This window comes from Pongo pygmaeus, chromosome 3 (genome assembly GCF_028885625.2).
Source record: "Pongo pygmaeus isolate AG05252 chromosome 3, NHGRI_mPonPyg2-v2.0_pri, whole genome shotgun sequence".
Taxonomy (NCBI): Eukaryota; Metazoa; Chordata; class Mammalia; order Primates; family Hominidae; genus Pongo; species Pongo pygmaeus.
Window position 1 is genome coordinate 174522000 of NC_072376.2, and position 24299 is coordinate 174546298.

The following is a 24299-nucleotide window of genomic DNA, read 5'->3' on the forward strand; positions in this document are numbered from 1 at the left end:
AAATGAGAAAATTGGTTTGAAATTCCAAACAATATAATCAAATGGTAGTTTGGGTTGCGGGGGATAGTTTCAAGAGTAGGTAAGCCTTTCAAGACATCTCAAATAGCATCACCCAAGTTTATGCCTTCTCTTATTACTCACAGGCCTAGCCCTGGAGTGGATATATAAATCATAAGTCATCTCCTTGAATTTACTCTAAGTGCCCTGTATGCCAATTGACATCAGCATGTTTCAGCTAGATTGGATTAAATCTGTTTGTACTTGAACTCTAACTGGGAGAGATAGGAGAAGAAATGGGAAAGGAATGATTTGCAGGTGCTACAAAGTGCAGGTTATAATACATCTTTTTTTTTTTCATCAAATGGCACTAGTTTTAAATTGTATCAAAGGTATTATTTTAGTCAGTGAGAACTTTAAAGGTTTTCTACTTATAATACCAAATAACCCAAATGTTAGCTCTTCCCTTGCAATCTAGGTGAAGATATCTTACTGTTATTCTCTTGCCGACACATCTTATTCGTGCTACGTCAAAAGCTCTAGGAAAGACTTCTGCTAATTCTTGCATTTGTGGTAGATTACACTTTCTGGCCTTCCTGGTATCCTGCACTCAGATTTCTTACATTTCCCTGCTCTGCACCACGTTGGTCTCCATGTAGTTCTCACTTTCATCCCCCTTCTGCCCCAAACAAATAATTCTCAGGAAGGATTAATGAAGATTTTTTGAGGGAGGTTTCATGGAAAAATTCCATGGAAATTACTCATTGCCTAATGTCTGCTACCTCCTTAGCTTCTCCTCTTCTTTTCTCAATTCTCCTTACCTTTCTAGAATCTTTACATATAAAAGAAAATATAACATGTAACTGCCAGACCTATTGATCTTAATTTATTATGCAAATTCTAGTTGCATCTGCACAGCAAGCTACAATGTTCACACATAAGAAACTGATATTTAAATTTTTCTCTCTTCACAATGGCAGCAAAAATAAAACAATTGATTATGTAAACCCTCATGCTTTATGAGAATTACTTGTTTTGAAGTTTAACACAAGCATTTTGAAAACTGTTTCACCAAATCTCCTATGCATTAGCCATGTAATTTTTAAAAAGTTAACAATAGTAGAATTACAATATTATTCAAATATTCAAGTATATCTATTTACATGTAACGATATTGTAATTTCAATTTAATATGACAGCTGAGTTGTATAACTTATTTTTTTGGATAAAAATTACACGTAGAATAATGAAACGTTGCTTTCTATTTGTTTATAATTGATTTTAGAAGGTAATGTATTATCATTTCAAATTTTATTAGACATAATTGACTATTATGAGAATTATATTCATCTTCTTTTTTTTTTTTTTTTTTTTTGAGACGGAGTCTCACTCTCTTGCCCAGGCTAGAGTGCAGTGGCAGGATCTTGGCTCACTGCAAGCTCCACCCTCCCAGGTTCATGGCATTCTCCTGCCTCTGCCTCCTGAGTAGCTGGGACTACAGGCGCCCGCCACCATGCCAGGCTAATTTTTTTGTATTTTCAGTAGAGACGAGGTTTCACTGTGTTAGCCAGGATGGTCTCCATCTCCTGACCTCGTGATCTGCCCGCCTCGGCCTCCCAAAGTGCTGGGATTACAGGCATGAGCCATTGCACCCGGCCCATTCATCTTCATTTTTAACAGCCACTTTTAATTTTACCTATCTGTATATTTTTATTTATAAAAATAAAAATCTAAATTGAAATTCATCCCAAACGTATATTTCTTATGTCATTCCAAAATATACTCCTTTTGCACTACATAATCTCTTCAACTTTAAAACTATGGTTTCCATAATTTATTAATTTCTTGCTTAAGTTTAAATTTTTTAAAGAAAAATTTTTACTAACTGCAAGTCTGAGAATGTGTCTTAAATGGTATTCTTAAATTCTTCAGTCATGATTTACTTTATGACACTGCATGCTTATCTGATAAGCTTAAAGACTAAACAAGCCTGAAAATTACAGGCACAGAAACAGAAAAACTGGAGGAAAAATGAGACGAAGCCAGGCAGGCATAAGTACAGACTTTTAGGAAAATTGTAAATAATCAACGGGGAGCCAGTTTCCCAGTGGAGATTATGAAGTCTGGACAACAACTAGTGAGCAACTGAATACTCAAACATTATTTTATTCCAGTCCTTAGAAAGAAATGAAGTAAGTTGGTTAAGGTCACCAGAGTCAACGGTGAATGGTGTTGCTGGGATATTCAGGCTTAGATCTGTCTGACGGCAGATGTAAATTCTTATTACTGTAGTTACTGGTTCCACAAATTTGTGTACTCTGAACACAGCATTTGCTTAATGCTGATAATGTGTTGGAGGCTGAGAAATCCATATATAGGAAACACAGTTCTTCCCTCAGTACCAGATAGTCTGGTTTAGGAAATAGTGTAGCACTTTCTTCCTTCTTTACTTCCATTCCTATGAGAAACATAAATTAAGTGTCCAATGGTTTTTAGGCACTAAGAATATAAAAGCCTGACACTTGTCAAGAAGCTTTTCAGACACTGAAGATATAAATTATTTGAAATAAGTGTACCAGCATGAGAGAAAAGCAGATTAATGTGATGTAGAGTCAGAGAAAGAAAACTAATATTAATTCAACACGTGTTTCAGACTCTCTGCCTGGCATGGAAACATCTACTGAGCCCAACAGTTAGAAAGTAGTGTCAAATTCTGAAAAACACAATTCATAACGATTCAATCTCAGCAGCACATATTTAACCACATGCTGAATTTGCTTAGAAATATACTATATGGGCCAGGTATGGTGGCTCACACCTGTCATCCCAGCGCTTTGGGAGGCCAAGGTGGGTGGATCACCTGAGGTCAGGAGTTCAAGACCAGCCTGACCAAGATGGTGAAACCCCTTCTCTACTAAAAATACAAAAATTAGCCTGATATGGTGGAGGGCGCCTGTAATCCCAGCTGCTAGGGAGGCTGAGACAGGAGAATTGCTTGAACCCGGGAGGCAGAGGTTGCTGTGAGCTGAGATAGTGCCAATGCACTCCAGCCTGGGTGACAGAGGGAGACTCTGTCTCAAAAAAAAAAAAAAAAAAAGAAATATACTATATGAAATTGATAGGAGAAAAGACGATACTCATTGCTCAGGTGTTCCTGATGTAGAATAATAAATCCTCATTATGTTAAAACTACCTTACGTAGTTAACAGTCTATTTTTGGAAACGCATGTTAATTTTTACTTCTCGCATTCACCATAGTAAAATGAGTAATTACTTCGAACTGCACCAAGAAATTTGATGATCATTCATGTTCATTAAAATGGGATTCTACATGCAGGTAGAATTGCTATAATTTAATTTTTATTCTTACTAAGTTACTCTTACTAAATTAAATACATATAAATAAAGTAGTGACGAAATACCCATGCATTTCACTGCACATTCCTCAAAGGAATATAACGATGCTTAAAAATAACCTCAATTATACTTTTTACTCTTTTTCATAATATATAGAACTAAAATAAATGTGTGCCTTATAGTTCTTCACAATATTTAGATGTTTTTTGAATTAGTATTAGCTCCAACTCCAGCTCTGAGGTAATCATTTAGAACCCAAAGAGATGTTATGGTCTGACAACATATAAATTATATCTACAAACACAGAATAACAAACAGCACTTACTGCATGCCACTAAAGTCTATACTCTTGACCTCGGTAGGTATTTTAACATAATGATAACTTTACATATTATAGGGTGAAAACACTCCCAATTATACACAATTATACCTAGTAGTATCATACACACTAAATTTTTTCTCAAAGAAATTGTATTAATAGTACATTTTTAAAAAATAAGCAAGGTTGATAATAGCATATTAAATACAGTAATAGGGAACAGGCAAGTGAGATAAAAACAAAGGTTACATATCTAATTATTGGTTATTAATACTTCATCAATAACTTGAAAATAACAGAATATTTATTAGTCATAACACCCAATGCCAATTAAATTAAATTTTATCCTTATCAAATATGTATAAAAACTTCATATATTTTTCAGATAGCATCTTAAGTGGTACCATTTCAGTTCAACTCTGATTTTTAAGTCCCTGAGCTATTACAATCAGAACCTAAAAAACTGTTAATTTCATCAGATATACTGTAGTTTCAATAATTTGTTTTCCACAAAAATGTGTAATAATAATAATTACTATTATTATTTTTTGACAGGGTCTGGCTCTGTTGGTGAGGCTGGAGCACAACGTGTGACCTCAGCTCACTGCAACCTCCACCTCTCCGGATCGAGCAATCCTCCCGCCTCACCCTGACGAGCAGCTGGGGCTACAGGCATGCGCCACCGTGTCGGCTGATTTTTGTAATTTTAATAGAGACAGGGCTTTGCCATGTTGCCCAGGCTGGTTTCAAACTCCTGTACTCAAGCTACAACCCCGCCTTAGCCTCCCACAATGCTGGGATTACAGGGGAGAGCCACCATGCCCAGCCTGCACATTATGTTATTTAATCACTTTTTTGCTGAGCACATAATAGGAATTCTGAAAATAATGGCTAATTGATTGACAAATATATCAAACTTTGAAAATATGCTTGGCTTTGCAAGGAATAATTTATTCTACCTTTGACTATGAGTTATAATTCTGATTTATTAATCCCCCTTTTTATTTTTGCAAAGTTGAATTATGCAGTCTTTCATAATTCTCATAACTGCAATTTTTAGATGATATAATTTTTAATTTAAATAAGGAAACAAATATGCACAATAATCCAATAATGGCTCATATAACGTAGCTGGAGCAGTTCCCACACATCAGAATTCACTTGAGTAAAAGGACAAAATCTTTGTTTCAGATTCATTTTTAACATTGCTAAGCAAATATTTTTAAATTGTTTCAATAGATTTTAAAGATACATAATACTAAATATCATGATATGCCAACCTTCTCCTCATTTTAGCATTTAAACCTCTTCTATAAAGCTTTGCAGTTTTTTAACCAGAAGTTAATATTACTTTTTCGCCTCTTGTAAATACATCAAGAGATAAAACACACTAACATCTTTTCTCAAAGTGCAGACCTCAAGCATTTCATTTCAACTTCTTGTATTTCTTAATACAATTTTATATTAATTACAATATGATCAAAAATGATATGAGTGAACAAAATATTTATATTGAATATATTTCTAGGACTGTGGCTGCTTCTCCACACCAAGTTTCAGTTAATATTCTCTCCATTTGAGAAGGGATTTTATCTTTTAAATTATTTATCTTTGGGGGAAATGCCAGCATTTTGTAAAAGCCCAGGAAGAAAAATCTTAATGGCAATTTGCAAAAACATCGTTAAAGTGATTTTTAAAAATAAAACTGTATTTTCACAAATTCACACCTCTGTTAGGCATAAAGAGAAACATTTTATGGGAAATTCATCACTAATGTTGATAAACAAAGTTTCAGTAAGCCGATATGACAAAGCTAAAGCAAGTGCAATTGTACATGTGTATTTGTTTTGTATCTAAGTTTCTTTACGATTTCACATGGCTTTCTATTATAACAGGAGAGAAATCTTTAAAATGTTGATCACTCAACTTAGCACTTACCTCATATGGGTGATAATGAGTGTTGTGGTGGGAATGAAAAAATCATCCACTCTGTCAAATTGCTTTCCCACTGGTTGGGTGTGGATCGTGTGGTGAGGCACATTCCCACTGGCCAGGGTAATTACCTAAAGAGAACACACCTTGGTTAGACCTCAACAATGCAGTCACTTCATAGTATAAGCTTTAATTTTTTTAGAGATGAAATAAATGTTTCTGGTAGTTGTTCGCATAGACTTTATGCCATCTTCAAAATTAATATATTATTACATAAATTACAATTCTGTGACTCTTTGCTTATTTTCAATATAGAAACTGATGTTTCTATAAAGAAAAAATAGAAAAATATTTGTCTTGAACAATTTCAGCTTAAAATATAAAATAAATAGTTATATAAGCAACTTCTTCATTATAAACATCCTAATCTTCTTATATAATGAGAAAAATAAATGCAAACATACAGGTAATGTGTGATACTAGGACAAAATCCCTCCAGTATAACATAACTGGCAACACAGTTTTGAAACTCCAAAATGAATCGTATGAAACATTTTAAATTTTTAAAATCTTAGAATACATAAAACCATATTTTAAAACGTTTTCCTCCTGTCATTGAAAAATAACTGGTTTAAGTGTTTTAATAAAATAGATTTCATCTTTGATAATGAATTGTCTTTTAAACTTTTATAGTCCTTTAAAGAAAAGGTCAACTACATTTAAACTAGCTTATTTCCCTAATTCCATTAGTTACCAAATCCTATTAGTTCATTCTTCAGATCTGTTTACACCCCTGTAAACTTTCATTGTTCCTACTGCACAACCATTGTTCTAGTAGCCTTCTAAAGGGCTTTTTTCCTGCCTTTAGTTTATCCACTTTTAAATGCTTTCTACATATGGCCATCAAAGTAACTTCCTAAACTACTAAGTTAAAGTGTTTTTCCCTCAAGACTAAAACTTCTCCTTTGGTTTTTATGAAAGATTTTACTTTATCTTTTAGTTTTAGAGTTAGTTTGTTTTTCCTAAAGGGTAATTTTTCTTCATTTAAATGAATATACTTTCATTGAGTTCCATCAGAATCCCTCCTGGCTGGGGCCCACTTCCTGAACAATAGCAAAATGGAAGGTCTCTATTTCAAGTTATTTCCTGGGAATATTTTCTTCTCTAATTATTGTGCATTTGATAACACATTAATTATATTCCAATTGTGAAATTTGTGGATTACAGACTCATTATAATTGTTAAAGCAGTATTTTGAAATTTTTATGAGGCATATATGACTTTCAAAAGTAAAATAAACAAATTATGATAAATCTTTGAGAATCCATCTGAGGACACTAATTGGAAAATATTGTCATATATCTAAAATCATGACAGCCTTTATTAATTATAAATATCTCAGAATATACATATTTTGCTTTCTTATTTGACTAAGATGTATGGATTAAATTATAATAAAAATTAAAACACAAAGAAAAGATAAGTAGAATTTTCTGATCCTTGAAAACATGCTTCAGCATCAATTTCTCTTCCAGCCTAATCTTTTAACATGATGGTATGGGAAACCCTATAGCCAGAATGAGGGGTTGCCCATATTTTTGGTTTTGTGAATTCAGTTTCTCTAAAGGAAGCATATCTTAACTTCCACTTCCTTTGTGAATGTTTCCTGATAATCTTTTGGGAGAAAATTATCCATGAATATTTTGACATTTCTGCAGAGTCAGGTCTTTCATAGCAAAGAGCATTGGCAAACTTGGTTTAAGTCTAATGGCATAGCAAAAATGCCTTGGAGACTAGTGATAGTGTCTTGCTCATGAGAGATTTAGAGAATTATCTCCTTTGAACCATTTACTGACATTCAAGGGAATTGACCTACTCTTCTTCTTCCAGGGGAAGATTTTCATACATTCTAGAGTAATGATGATTATCTCTCCAGACAGAGGATAGGCTGATAAGCTAGCAGCCTATAAAAACGTAGCGACTTATAGTTCTAGGATCCCACTACTTTCGTGCAACTGTGCTGAACATTCAGGGTAGCATTAGGCTCTCCACAGGACCCAAAGTTGATTAGGGCTGGGGCATAAACACTAACATGATCCATGAATGAGAAATGGCCTATTCTCTGATCCAGAGATCTTGTGTTTCCTATCATATTGTTTGCCAATCAATCAATCTACCTATCTATCTAATCAAGCTTATATCTATATTCATATAACATGCACACATATAAACCTTATGTAAATAAATCTTCTTGTGTATACCTTTTTAAAGGATACTTCTCAATTCTTACACTTTACTTTATATTTTCAGTTGTGACACTTACCTTCCACTCCCACCCAGCAAATATTTTTATAATTTACCATATTCTATCAGCACAAAATATTTTTTATTAGGCATCCAGAGAAAAATAAAGAACCCATTTTTAGATGGTTGAATAATGTGTGGGAAGAATACCTCCAGAAGGCTTTTTTCTGTGTACAATATCAAAGGAATTTGTCTAAACTATTTTGTGGCAGAATTCCAACACTGGGAAAGTTGTTAATCTATCCAAGTAGCATGAATCAAAGGGGAGAGGAAGGGATCAATTCTGAAGAAAATTGTATAATAAAAATATATGCAGCTTTGGTTTTTTAAAAGAAAGACATGAAAAAATTAAACTTTAAGCTATGCTAATCTTGAAGTTAATAGTGCATTAAAATAATTTATAAGAATATTTTCTAAAAAAATCATATATAGACCTGTTTTATTTATCTTGCAAAGAGTATACTTAAATACAAAATCTCAGTTAACAAGCACCTATTACCATATTGTGATAGATGATTCTAAAAGTTGCCCACTGTGAAGATTGTGCTTTTTCAATCAAGAGATTGGCTCTATCACTCCATCCTCTTGAATCTGAACAGGCAATGTGACTTGCTTTGATGAATGTGATGTAGCAAAATTGGCTTTATGTGCATTTTGAAGCCCATACCTCAGCTGTTCTTGTAGCTTCCACTTTTGTAACCTAAAACCATTATGCTGTGAAGATGCAGTGTGAGCGTCACATGCAGGGGACACAAGGCACCCAGCTGAACACTACCACCATGCGATAGACATGAGGGTGAGGCCATTCTGAACCTTCCAACTCTAGCCAAGTTATCAGGTAACTGGAGCCCATGAGTGCTCCCAGATCACATCAGCAGAGCTGCCCAGGTAGCCAACTCACAGAATTGTGAGTCATCCTTTAATTTTAAGAACTCACATTCTAAGAGTGGATTGATTTGCAAAATAAATAACTAAAATACTATAATTTTTTTTAATGTTTCAAATGACACATATTTTTAGTGAATATAAAATGATCCATCATTATGCTAGCTATATTAAAATATTCTATTTACATAAAACTGTCACTTGTAAGTTAAATATTGCAATACTGAAAATAACTCAGAAACATTAAAAGTATTGGTAGTGACAACTGATTAAAATAAAATTATTTCATTTAAAAGAATTTATTTTAAAATGTCCAAAAGTTAATAATTTGGGGTCTTGTTAAGAGAGGGATATTCAAGGCAGTAGCAAAATCTCAAAGCATTTTGAAAAATACTGTAATATAAAGCACATTTCCAGGGCCAAAAACTCCTTCCCATTCCCTTTCTGTTTCTGCTTAAACTTGTAATTATAAAAGTCTAAAGACTGCTCCAAAGGGTCATGACCAAAATGCAGATTTTTTTTTTCTGTATCTGTGAAGTTCTCACATAAACAACTTCAAGGCAGAGGCAAAATCTATAAGAATAACACCACTATTCTTCCTTTAGAAATAAGCCTCTCCTCAGATAACAGAATATTATGATTAGAGAAAAATGGAGATGGCCTTGAAGCTTTTGCTGTCGAATTCTCTTTGTCTCTATTGTACATGCCTTACCAAAATTGTTGAAAAGTAAATTATGACTTTCTTTTCCTCCTAATGGCATCAGCTTTGTCACTATAGGTTATTCTTTTCGCATATAAATATAACCTTTAATACAAATTACCTACGAGTTTTCCCAGTCCAAAAGTACATGAGTACCAATTTTTTTTGCCCTTTTCTGTGCCTATCTAGTTATGATTAAAGCTGGAGTCCTCAGATAGAAAAATATCATTGTTAAATGATCACAAATATCCAACGAAATGTTGAAAGCTTTAAATATTGTTATTTTCTCTAATATACTGAGATGTACTTACCTGTAGTGTTGGTGATGTCTTCTCCAAGGTACCCCAGCTTAGCACCCAGACCTGATCATGTGATTTGTCATAGTGTAATTTAACTGGGACAGGATCTGTGCTCACTGCCTACAATAAAGAAGAATTGAAAAAAATGTTTTAGACTAAACTATTAGTTTAAAGCTAGGCCAGAAATTATGAAGACTCTAACTTAGATGTCAGATTAAATATTTAATTTGCCAAATATATAATTTCCTAAGCCCTTATTTGATATTTGAAAATATCATACTTTATTCATATACATTCATATACATTAATAAGGTATTATCTTTATAAATTTTTTATCATATACAATTATCATGATCACAATTATCATATACGTGATAAATATTTTGTTTATCATTTGCACAACTGTACACAGCTTTCAGTTCATTCATTACCTATGCACATTGTGAGGTGGGGAGAAGCTATTTAGAAACTCAAGATATAAAAGTTTAACATATTCATTTTAATTAAGTGTTGAATACAGGTGAGAACTATGTTTACACTATTAGATTTATTTTATCCCAATTCTGATTACGAGATTTTACTATCTGTAATGTTAAAATGCCAACAATCTGATATACGGCTGTAATTCTAACGAACGATCAGCTAATTAAGTTTCCTTAATGAGAAATTCAAAACCACAGAAGAAAAAAGAATTCTTTTTTTTTATGCACCATGCTTGGTATGAAAATGTGTTTTTCTGCTAATATTTATAATAATATTTATAATATTTATAATATTTAGCATTTACTTAAAACAAAATTCTCAGAAAACAAATTGATGCCAGGAAGTTATTTCACTCACCTTAATTTTATGCTATTCATATTACAAGCTAACACCATTTAAAATTAATTTCCAGGAATAGGTACTTATATATTTTCTAACTATGTAACATAAAACAAATTGTATCCAGTAAAGCAAACTTTATCCAACAGTGAAAGCATTTCTTCCCAAAGCTCTATTAAATATCCTTAGAGAATTTTCTTTTTTTTTCTTTTTTCTTTTCTTTTTTATTATTATTATTATACTTTAAGTTCTAGGGTACCTATGCACAACGTGCAGGTTTGTCACATATGTATACATGTGCCATGTTGGTGAGCTGCACCCGTTAACTCATCATTTACATTAGGTATATCTCCTAATGCTATCCTTCCCCACTCCCCCCACCTCACAACAGGCCCGGGTGTGTGATGTTCCCCACCCTGTGTCCAAGTGTTCTCATTGTTCAATTCCCACCTATGAGTGAGGGATGAAGCTAGAAACCATCATCCTTAGAGAATTTTCTGAGTACTTATCCATAATGCAATGTTCTTCTCAGCGCATTAGTAACAGGTAAACTATAGTTGTGGTTGGAAATATGGAAATGCATATTTTAAATTAAATGTTAACAATTAAGTCTCACTAAGGCATCTCTTTTCTAAAATAATGCCCTTCATTTTGCCTATTTAACATTCTCAGTATTCTTGGATTACTGGAATAATTATTGGATTTTGGAGGAAACTCACTTAAACACTTTTTATATGAGTGTCTTTACCCCTTTTTTCCTGGCTAAGAGAGTCAGTATACTGTTTTGGGATCAGATGGGCAGCAATATCCTCAGGGAAGGTAACTCACTTGGCAAGCGCTACAGATCCAAGGAAATGACTGATTCTATTTCCTTTTGACTGATATTGAGTTTCCCAGCCTCTTCAGAGGCTGAGAGTGGTCACATTGCATACTCTGTATGTATTGCATACTCTGCATACAATACAGAGTATTGCATACTCTGCATACAATACAGAGTATTGCATACTCTGTATGTATTGTAGTTTCCGTATTGTAAAGATTAATATGATGCATGATTTCTGAGAATAATACTCCATTCCATCAACAGAAATAACAGAAGGCTTCCTTCCACCACATGTTCTCTTATTTCCCACTTTCAATGCTGTCCTATGAGAATATTAAGCCTCTGGTTTCCAAAGTCATTTTGAGGCCATGAAGCTATTAGGTTAAGAGGAAAAGGCTGGGCGCGGTGGCTCACGCCTGTAGTCCCAGCACTTCAGGAGGCTGAGGCAGGTGGATCAGGAGGTCAGGAGATCGAGACCACGGTGAAACCCCGTCTCAACTAAAAATACAAAAAAAAAAAAAAAAAAATTAGCCGGGAGCTGTGGCGGGAGCCTGTAGTCCCAGCTACTCGGGAGGCTGAGGCAGGAGAATGGCATGAACCTGGGAGGCGGTCTTGCAGTGAGCCGAGATCACTCCATTGCATTCCAGCCTGGGTGACAGAGCAAGACTCCGTCTCAAAAAAAAAAAAAAAAAAAAAAAAAAAAAGAGGAAAACCCAATACTTTGAGGGTGCAGAGGAGAAAAATAAAAGGAAACTGAAATCTCTATAACCTTGAGTTGCTACACAAACATAGAACAGCTATTCCCAGACTTGATGTTATTTAGGTAATTAAATAGCTTTATTGCTTAAGGAATAGTTAATCTGGATTCTGTTAATTGTGTTAGAATGCCAGATGTTTCATTTAAATTTTTTCATGTACTAATCAATAATTTCAGTGCATATATAGCCCCAAAAAGTCATCATTAATCAATACACTAATGACAAAGCCATAAGAGTCCTTTGATTGTTCATGTTTTTCCCTTTCTATGTTAATCTATGTGTGAATGTAATAGCCTATTTTGCATGCAGCTTTAAATGGAATAATCTTTAGATCTTTAAAATGTTAGAGATAAGATAGCTCAACACAAATGACAAAAGCAACAGTAAAAAAAAAACTCATTGTTATTTAATTATAAGACTATATCAAAGGTCTGTAAGTAACGGTAAGGATCTGGGAACAATTTGAATGAAAATTTCCAGTTTGCCAGCTCTCACAAATTGCTTTTCTTTTCACCAGGCCTTTCATAAGTATTATCTTATAGAGACATACTACAAAACATAGGTTAGGCTAACACCCACATTTAATGGGATAAGGAAACAGAATCAGTCTTGTTGGGGGTTGTCCAGCCAATAACAAGGACAGCTGGGATCTGATAGTCTGTGTTCCTTTCCAATGTGGGAATCTCTCTGCATATAAAAGACACTCCCTCTTAGTTGATTGTTTATTCCTGGGAATGTGTGGATATGTTGCTCTCTTATTTATGCCTCATGTATAAAAAACATTGCTTTGGGTCTTTTTCCTCTATTGGAAGTTAACAAGAAACCCAACGGGCTCAAATACATGCCATCATCTCTGCAAGCAATACAATCCTAATGGAGAATCCCTGAAAGTCAGTATAGATCATGTTTATGAGCATTTATTCTGAAGCCAATTTCAAACTTTAACTCTTTCACTTACATTAAAATAATAATGACAACAACAATAATAATAGTACCTTGGGAAGTTACTAAATTTTTCTGTGGCTCAGATTTTTCTACAATAAAATGGAGACTGTAATAATACCTACTTCAAAGGGTTATTGTGAGTATTAGGTGAGATAGTAAAGTACTCAAGGTGTGCCTGGTGAATATTAAGTACCATGGAAATACCACTCATACTGCTATTACTAGTACTACCATTAGAAACAGTAATTGAGCTAGATGTTTTAGTGACTTAGCATCATAATGTTTCAAGGTTAGATGTGTAATATCTTCAGTAAGTGAAAGAACTGACACCTAGAAGAGAAAATAAACCCGTTTCTGTCCTTGAAGAATTTACAGACTAGAGGGTGAAAAGAGCACTTAAAATAACTTGATGTGTGTCACAAAAAAAATAAAAAAATAAGGACCACGCACTACAAAAGCTCAGAGGAAGAAGTACAATGCAGGATAAAATATAAGGAAAAGAGGTAAGGCTTTCATTGAGCCTTAACGAATATTTTTATGAATGGAAAGAGGATATTTTTAAAAGTTAACTTATGGAAATATTTTTCAGGAAGTGTCAGAAGGCAGTTCATCGTGAACTGCCTTCAAATAAATTAGGATATACCTATTTGGAGGAAAAAAAATCAGCCAATTTTCAAAATAACTTCCGACTTTGAAAAATGTCTGCTCAATGATTTCCAAAAGTTTTGAACATTTTGTTTCAGCTTTTCAAAAGTTTTGCACTAAATTCAGTTATTTTGCTGTCTGGTTATAAACGTTCGCCAGAACTGAAAAAGATATGCAGATCAAAATAAAAAAAGTAATATACTTTATTTGGAAAAATTGTAATTTTTAAGAAAATTTATTTATAAGTTTTCAAGTATAAAATAACATTTTATACAGGAAATATTTATATGATTTTCATAAACAGAATCATATATTAATGATAAAAATATTTCCAAATGACTATCTGCAGGATGATACTTCCATGACCAAATTTTCAGTCAGAAAAGCCGGTGTGTTACTATTAACACCATCAACTTTGGCAAGGGAATAAATAATGCGCTGGATTTTACAAAATACCTGCTCGTATGCTCTTGAAATTGACTTTAAAGAATCAGTAAATTTAGAACAATTGGTTTTTATAGAACAGAAGGGCAATATTTTTGACACTTACAAAATTTTGTTTTTGCCACAGACAACTTCTGAACTTCTTTGTCACAAGTGATGAAATGGTTCTCCACATGTTATGCAAAGGATTGCAAAGATTCTGTCATCCTTGACTGCCATCTTCCTCCCATACTTCACATCCTCAGGAAATGCAATTGAATCTACCTTCTAAATGATGATCCCTTTGCAATATCTCTACTATCCCCATGAACACAGTCACCATTATCATTATCACATGGTGTCTAACTTTTTACCTTATACTCATCAGTCTTTCTCATAAATTTGTCTGAGTGATTTTGTTTTTCATTCTTTAAGCATCAGACAAGTCATGACAGTAATCAGCTCCAAACTATCAGTTTTTGGAAGAGAGAAATTGTGTGTTGGGTTTTACAAAATACCTGCTAGGATACTCTTGAAATTTACAGGCTCTTCTAATTTCTTTTAGAGTGAACGCCAAAAGTCATTATAATGACCACCTGGACTTACCTGAACTGACACCTCCCCATTCTTCTCTAGCCTTGTCGCCGACTACACTTTCCTTGATGTCTCTGATACAGAATCTCGTGGCCTCCTTTGCTGTTCATCCAATATGTCAGCCATGCTTCTGCCTTTTGGAGGGTCTTTCCTTGAAAATTTCTTCCTTAGAATCCTAACGCCTGCTTCCTCAACGTCTTTGCTCATAATTCACTTTCTCAGCACGGCCAGCTTGATCACCCTATTTAATAATCAAACCCTCCTTCCCTGTGTGCATACCTCTTCTCCTCAGCTTTCCCAAGCCCTCCTGTCCTTGCTCCACAGTTTTACATTTTCCAAAAGCACTTACCTCCTTACATATGGCATAGTTTGTATTTTAGTATATTTATTTCTTATTGTCTGCCTCCATCCAATAGATTCTATGCTCCCAGAAGTTAAGCTTTTTGTGTTTGTTTAGGTCATGATATAAACCATGCACTTAGAATAATACTTAGTGAAACAGTATTCTCAATTTAAAATTAATAAACTTCTTAGTCTACTTAATTATAAAAAGTAAGTTGCAAAATTTTGTAGCATGGCAACTAATTATTATTATTAAGATCATGATCATTATTATTATTTATTTTCTAAAAAAATTTCTCTTCTGATGTTGAAATTGAGATTATTATTTTATTTAACAAAAATAATTGTACTCCTGCACTAGACTTATACAACCTGGCTCTTTTAATGAGGTATTTTACAGATACCTTATTTGTACGAGACACAAATTTTAAAAATTTAATTTTCATAACAATCTTTTTGTTGAAGTATGCACTATTGTCATCCCTTTTATACGGATAAAAGTAAACAGAAGACTAAGAGTACCATTGTTGATGCCTTCATATTGTAAAATTCCCACTTTCTTCTCAAGACACTAGAGTTCACTATATGTTACCTGACCATCCAACATACAGATAAATTCAGGCCTTCAATATTGGTCCTTATAGTAGCTTTTTATTAAATAAAATAAGATTTTCTTAAGATTAAAAAATTGTGAACAGATGTCATAGGATTCTCTTCCTGTAACTAGTCACCTGTAAGTTCTTTGGGTTTCACATGCTCCACTTTGGAGACCACTGGTGTGCACATTTTTTGTTTATGCAGTCACCATTTAATTTAGGAAAAATGACATGAAGTAAATGCATTATTCAGGAATATGTAATTACAAAAAAGCATTAGTTATGTGCTATTTTATTTCAAAATTAACCTATATAATGCTCATTTATTGCTTACCATAATTTACATTAAAAAAATAAAGATGGGATCTCCCTAGTTGCCCAGGCTGGCCTCCAACTCTGGTCACAAGCAATCCTCCCACCTCAGTTTCCCAAGCAGCTACAGACAAGTGCCACCACAACCGGCAGTATAATTTACACTTGACTACCCAAATTTATTTTGCTAGAAAAGTTATTTTCAAACTGTCTTGAGAAGCCTATGGAAATGAGACTTACTTGTAGCTGGCAATTTGAACCCCATCATAATAGAACAAAGGGGATCAGTTTGCATCTATTAAATTATTCTGTAAGATTTTATTTAAGTGATAGCTTCCAATCATATATTGGAAATTTCTCTGCTACATAATAATCATTAAAAGAAACGTTGTTCACACAGTAGCCTTTGCTTAGCCTGGTGATATTGAGATTATTAATTTACAATCCCTCTTCTGCAGTTTTATTGAATTATTTAAGACTTTCAAAAAATATTATTTCGAATAATAATTTTTAAAATTGTACTCAATAGTAGTGATTTATATATTGAAGTTCTAGAATCTACATTTCTTAGTTTCTCATACAAGTACTGTTTTCAGTGTTATACTGTCATGATGAATGAACTTTTTACCTTATTGCTTTGTATGTTAACATAAAATATACAGTGAAATAATAAAAAAGTTATTTGTTGTAGCTTTATACACATATTGATAAAAGCAATTTTTCTTTATCATTTTTAAAACATTGTTGAAGGATACTCAATTTACTTATATTATGAGATTTTTTATTTCTTTTGTTGCTGTCTAAACTTAACTCCCTCACAATCCCAACATACGTAGTATTAAAAAATTCATCAATATTTCGTTGCATATACAACGAAGTTAAAACACATGATACCCTAGTCATGGACCAGCTGTATCAGCTTCTAAATATGAAATACTGACAATAGCAGCAAAGATACACAGAACTTGCGGTTTAGTCTTGACGTGAAGGAACAGTGAAGCACAGCTTGTTTATCAGTCTGACAAGGAAAGTACCAGCTGGCTAATTAAGTGAACCTAATTTAAAATAATGATGCAGTTCTCAAGATAATACGCTAATGGCTGGAGGAGACTGCTGATGATACTTAAGAATACTCCCGAGATGTTACAATAAGCCCCTTCTGCATCCAAGCAGAACTTGATCATACTCCATAGACCACAAAATGAGGTCAGTTGTTTACTAGCTAGTCTTTCATACTACAAAACATCACCTGTATGACATTCTTACAAAAATTTTGATGGTGAGAAAAGCAGTAATTGAAACAATTTGACATTTAAAGCAACACCAAGTTTATAGATTCCATTAAAAAAAGTGACCTTTACTTTTTAGCTGCAGATAAAAATGATATTGATGTATTCACTGGAAACAAATACACCAATGATCTCCTAATGCTAATGATTTATTATAGTTTTTAAAATCTTATATTGTCATAAAATATTTCTCATTTTAATAATAATATGTAATATTCAGTTTAAATTTTAAAGAATGTTTAGTTCCAAAATACACATTTAATACCAATCCACACAATCAAATACATGAAAAAATCAGAAATATCATTTCATGGATGAGGATAGCATGAAATACTAGGGGATCAGTTGGACTGGACTGAAAAAGAAAACTTCAAAGTTTAAATTTCAATAAGTGTAACATTATTTTCTTTACTGTTATTTTTTTCAAGAAGGCATTTTGATTTTTGGACTTCACTGCCTCATTTCTATATCCATACTATGTATAATGTATACCCCTTTTTATAATGTTTGGGAAATAATTAACTAAATTTTGATTACAATTAGTATTCTTAGTTGCCTCTGTATAATATACTCAGATTAGAAAAAAATACGTAAATAAAAGCACATCATACAGTAAGGAAGTAAAACATCATTTGGATACAAAAAAGTCTAACTTTGAATCTAGTCTCAGTTGACAAAAGTGGTCAAATTGAGAACTGATGCTTTACTTTTTAAAAAATTAACTTTGTACTTTGCAGTTCACTATAAATGTAAATGTGTGATGTCTTTACACACTTAGGTTATTAGGATGATTAATTTATAAAACAGAAGTCAATATCTTTGTCTGTAAAACTGACCATTTTACATGTTGTTTTAAATTAGGGAAAAACCTCAAGAGGATATAAATTCTAAAAGATGAATTATTTTCAAGTATAAAAATGGAGTCATTAGCATATTCATAATTCAACTTTAAGCATGTACTCTGAGGACTAAAATTCACATACTCCTAAGGTAACATTAAGACAAATATAAGGATGTGTTATTTCACCCAGCAGGTAAGAGAGTTATGGAACTCATTATCTAAAGAGGCGCACAGGATGAAATTATACGTGGCTGCAAAAAAGAGATCTTAGGTAAATTCAAAAATAGCAAAACTTACATTTTTTAAAAGATAAATGTATGTATTTTGGTAGCATACATATAAAACTTGAGGTAGTTATCTACAGTCAACAACATGCCTCAAAAAGCAGTTTATCTCTCAGAAAGAATACTACATCTGGAAATTTTCATTCCATATACTCAGGTGATCACTAAATTTCCATAGAATAGTTTGTCCAGAATGGCCCACATACTTCAGTTTTTATTTCACTCTCCTTCTTTCTAGCAAGGTATTTAATAGCTCTCATAATTGAAAACCCTTTTTTATAATTGACAGGTACTAATCAACCCCATCATACACTTCTCCAGAGCTGAGTGAGCGACCCCCACTACATACTACTGCCTCTGTATTTTGCTTCAAGGATTAAGTGCCTACATTTTTTTTTTTTTTTTACAATAGGAACATATTTGACATGTTGCTTTTGGTTCTGTTTTCCTAATGGAGGGCAGCTATAGAAAGTGAGGCAATAAGGCTGATAAAGGGTGGCACGGGACAGAATGTATCAAGAGAAGGTTAGGATTTGTCTTTGATAGTAGGATATCTGAGAATATACAGTGACTATTAGAAAAACCTGAATTATAGCAGCAGGTCTACACTGGCTTTTTAGATTGCTGCCAGCAAGCATATTCCTCAGGATAGTTGAGAATGTACTGTTATTCCCAGAGCATGTGGAAAGAAAAAATGGGAAATTAACTGCTTAGTTAATGAAGATACATGTTTTTAGATTAACAAGATAATTGTTTTTTGTTTCAGTATTCCTAAGTCAGTTCATTTGGTCAGTCATAAAATCATTTTTTCTTGATTTCTTCTTGTGTTTCATGTCATTAACTTATATTTTCTCTTTAATTTGGCCTCTCATATTCTTCTTAAATTTTACTAGCATGATTTTAACTTAATATTTTCTTAGTTGCTTTTATTATCTGTAAGACTGTGTGTATATCTCTTCTTTCATTCAATTCTGATAGTATTAATTGTGACTTTTGTTCTTGTTCTTTGCCAAAATTTCCAGATTTACCTATTTCATTATTATTTTTTTCATTTTTTAAAACTTTGGTAGATAAATTTAACATGAAATTTACCATCTTAACCATTTTTAAGTGTACTGAAATATGTTCATAATTCTGTGTAATCATCATCCCTATGAATCTCCATAATTCTTTTTACCTTGTAAAATGGAAACATTATAGTCATTAAACAACAATTCCTCAATTCCGCCTCTTCCTAGCCCTGGAAACTACTATTCTGCTTTCAGTCTCTATTATTTTCACTACTCTAATTACCTCATATAAATGGAATCACACAGTTTTTGTCTTTATGACTGGCTTATTTCACTTAGCATAATGTCCTCAGATTACACCCATGTTGTAGCATATTTCAGAATTTCTTTCCCTTGTAAGGCTGTATAATATTCCATCGCATGTATAAAGCGTATTTTATCTATTCATCTGTCAACAGACACTTGAGTTACTTCCACATGATAATTCTATTTTTAATTTTTTAAATAACCACCAAACAGTCTCTCAAAGCAGCTCCACCATTTTATATTCGCAACAATAATGCACAGGGTTTCAATCTCTCCAACCCCTTGACAAAACTTTTTTGTTTGATAGTAGCCATCCTAATGGGTATGAGGTGACATCTCATTGTAGTTTTGACTTACATTTCCCTAATGATTACTGATATTGGTCATCTTTTTATATGCATATTGGCTATATGTATAACGTCTTTGAAAAATGTCTATTCAAGTTCTTTGCCCACTTTTTTTTTTTTTTTTTTTTTTTTTTGAAGCGGAGTCTCCCTCTGTCGCCCAGGCTGGAGTGCAGTGGTGCGATCTCGGCTCACTGGAAGCTCCGCCTCCCGGGTTCACGCCTTTCTCCTGCCTCAGCCTCCTGAGTGGCTGGGACTACAGGCGCCCACCACCGCGCCCGGCTACTTTTTGTTTTTGTTTTTAGTGGAGACGGAGTTTCACCGTGTTAGCCAGGATGGTCTCAATCTCCTGACTTTGTGATCCACCCGCCTCAGCCTCCCAAAGTGCTGGGATTACATTTGCCCACTTTTGAATCCAGTTTTGGTTATTTTTGTGGTTGAGTTTTAGGCGTTCTCTATATACATTGGATAGTAATCCCTTAACAGATATATGATTTGCACATATCTTCTTCTATTCTGTGGGTTGTCCTTTTACTTTTCACTCTGTTAATATTATCTTTGAATGGATAATTTTTTAAAAAAATTATTAAGTCCAATTTATGTAATTTTTCTTTGGTTGCTTGTGCCTTTGTTGTCACATCTTAGATATCCTTGCCAAATTCAATAGCATAAAGTTTTTGCTCTCTCTTCTAACAGTTTAAATTTTGCACCTGAAATTTAGGTCTTTTATTAATTTTGTGTTCGTTTTTATTTATGGTGTTATGTAAGGTTCCAACTTCATTCTTTTGCATGTGGACATCCAGTTTTCCCAGCATCACTTGTAGAAAGACTGCCATTGCCCCACTGAATGGTCTTGGCACCCTTATAAAAAAAATTGACTCTATATGTTTGTTTATGAACTTTCTATTCCATTCTATTATTCTGTATACCTGTCTTTATGCTAGTACTACACAGTTTTGATTATTGTAGCCTTTGCAGTAAGTTTTGACATAAGAAAATGAGAGTACTCCAGCTTTGTTCTTCTTTTGCAAGAATATATTTGCTATTTAGGGTCCCTTAGGATTCCATATGAATTTTAAGATGAGCTTCTCTATTTCTGCAAAAAAAAAAAGTCTTAGAGATTTTGATAAGAATTTCACTGAATCTCTAGATTGCTTTGAGTACTATTGACATCTTAACAATATTGAGTCTTTCAATTCATGAACATGGGTTGTTTTCCCATTTATATATCTCCTTTAATTTCTTTCAGCAATATTTTGTAATTTCCCTTTTATGTCTTTCACCTTCTTTATTAATCTCTATGTATTTTATTCTTTATTATGCTATGACAAGTTGAACTGTTTCCATAATTCTATTTGCAATTTGTTCATTATTAGTGTATAGAAATGCAACAGATTTATCCATGTTCCTTTCTATCCTGATACTTTATTGAATTCATTCATTAGTTCTAATAGTGTTTTTGTGTAATTTTTAGGGTTTTCTACATGTAAGATCATGCCATCTGCAAATAATTTTGCTTATTCCTTTTTAACTTGGAAGGCTTTTATTCATCTTTCTAGCCTAATTGTTCTGGCTAGAAGCCCCATACAATGTTAAGTAGAAGTGGCAAAAGTGGGCATCCTTGTCTTTTTCCTGAACTTAGAGGAGAAGCTCAGTCTTTCATCATTGAATTTTTTCCCACATGGGTTTTATATGTTGCAATAGTTTCTTCCCATTACTAGTTTTTTGAGTGTCTTTATTATGAAAGAGTATTAAATTTTATCACATGCTTTTTTGCATCAATTGAGATGGTCATGTAATTTTTCTCTTTCATTTTGTTAAGGCTGTTTATTACAATGATCTGTTTTTATATGTTGAATCATCCTTGCATTCCAGGAATAAATCCTACTTGGTCATGGGTATGATGTAGTCATGTGCTGCTGAACTTGGTTCGCTAATATTTAGTTGTGTATTTTTACATCAGTGTTCATAAGGCATCTTGAACTGTGGGTGTATTTTCTTGTAGTGTTTTTGTCTGGCTTTAGTATCACGGCAATGCTTGCTTCATAGAATGGGTTAGGCAGAATTTACCTCTCTTTAATATTTTTAGTAACTTTTGAGAAATATTGGTGTTAGTTCTCTTTGAATGTTTGGTAAAATTCAGCAGTGACATCATCAGGTTTAGAGCTTTTTGTTGAGCTATTTTTGATTACTGATTCAATTTTCTTAGCATTTGCAAGTATATTTATTTTTTTCTATTTTATTTTAATTTAGTCTTGCTGCATTTTGTGTTTCCATAAATTTGTCCATTTTATGTAGGTTATCCAATTTGACAACATACAATTATTCATGGTACTCTCTTATAATCCTTTGCATTATCTATAGAATTTGTATAATAGTAATGGCCCCACATTCATTTTTGATTTTATTAATTAAAATCTCTTTTTCTTATCCCATCTAGCTAATAGCTTGTCAATTTTCTTGATCTTTTTTTTTTTTTTGAGACAGAGTCTCACTCTGTTGCCCAGGCTGGAGTGCAGTGGCACTATCTTGGCTCACTACAAGCTCCGCCTCCTGGGTTCACGCCATTCTCCTGCCTCAGCCTCCCCAGTAGCTGGGACCACAGGTGCTGGCCACCACGCCCGTCTAATTTTTTTGTATTTTTAATAGAGACGGAGTTTTACCATGTTAGCCAGGATGGTCTCGATCTCCTGACCTCGTGATCTGCCCGCCTTGGTCTCCCAAAGTGCTGGAATTACAGGCATGAGCCACTGCGCCTGGCCATTTTCTTGATCTTTTTAAAGAACTAACTTTTGTTTTCAATAGTTTTCTCTATTCTCTATTTTATCTTTTGTCTAATTTTTATCAGTTCCTTCTTTCTGCCAGCTCTGACTTTAGTTCTTTTTCTTTTTCTTTCAGTTGTTTTAAGTTGTAAAGATAGGTTGTTGATTTGAGATATTTCTTGATTTTTTAAAATGTAAGTATTTATCATTCTAAATTCCACTCCCCCGGCATTCTTCAGCACTGGTTTTGCCATGTCCCATAAGTTTTGGTCTGTTGTGCTTTTATTTTCATTTGCCTCCAAGTATTTTCTAATTTTCCTCATGATTTTTTCTTGATTGATTGTTTAAGGTTGTTTTAATTTCCACAATTTAAAAAAAATTCCAATTTTACTTCTATTATGGATTTCTACTTCCACACCATTATGCTTAGATAAGATAATTTTTATTATATGTAACTTTTTTTTTTTTTTTGAGATGGAGTCTCACTCTTGCCAGGCTGGAGTGCAGTGGCATGATCTCGGCTCACTGCAACCTCTGCCTCCCGGGTTCAAGCAATTCTCCTGCCTCAGCCTCCCAAGTAGCTGGGATTACAGGAGTGTACCACCACGCCTGGCTAATTTTTGTATTTTTAGTAGAGACGGGGTTTCACCATGTTGGCCAGGATCGTCTCAATTTCTTGATCTAGTGATCCATCTGTCTCGGCCTCCCAAAGTGCTGGGATTATAGCCATGAGCCACTGCGCTTGGCCATGTCTAACTTTTAAAATCTATCGAGATTTAATTTCTGGCCTAACACATCATTTATCCTGGAAAATGTTCCATGAGCTCTTGAGAGAAAAATATATATATGCTATTGTCATTGGATAGGGTACTCTGTATTTGTCTGTTAGATCTGTTGGTTTATTGTGATAAGTCCTCTACTCCCTTTATTATCTTCTGTCTGCTATTTCTATCAATTATTGACAGTGAGGAATTGATGCTTTCAATTATCATTGTAGAACTCCCTATTTCTCAATTCTGTCAGCTTTTGCTACATATGTTTTGATGATTTAGTATTAACTATATGCATGTTTATAATTTTTAAATCTGCTTGCTGTATTGCTGTATTGAATTTTTATTAATAAATTATCTCCCTCTTTGTCTCTTGTAATTTTTTTTTTTTTTTCTGGGACAGAGTCCCACTCTGTCTCCCAGGCTGCAGTGCAGTGGTACAACCAAAGCTCACTGCAGCTTTGACTTCCAGGCTCAAGTGATGCTCACACATCACTCAGCTTCCCAAGTATGTGGGACTACAGGTGTGTGTCACCACACCCAGCAAATTAAAAAATATGTATATAGAGAGACACCATCTCACTATGTTGTCCAGGTAGGTCTTGAACTCCTGGGGCCACACACTGCCCCTGTCCTGGCC

The 24299-nt window shown here is 33.6% G+C and overlaps 1 protein-coding gene across 2 annotated transcripts in view; it reads right to left on the reverse strand.

The window, feature by feature from the left end:
* The window catches only part of FSTL5 (follistatin like 5), an 814279-nt gene that overhangs the window by 65780 nt on the left and 724200 nt on the right, over positions 1–24299 (reverse strand). For both annotated transcript variants that reach the window (XM_054485700.1, XM_063664253.1), the window contains 2 exons: positions 9806–9913; positions 5612–5736 (listed from right to left, as the gene is read on the reverse strand). In XM_054485700.1, the coding sequence (XP_054341675.1) occupies positions 5612–5736; positions 9806–9913 (233 nt within the window). The remainder of the gene's footprint in view (positions 1–5611; positions 5737–9805; positions 9914–24299) is intronic.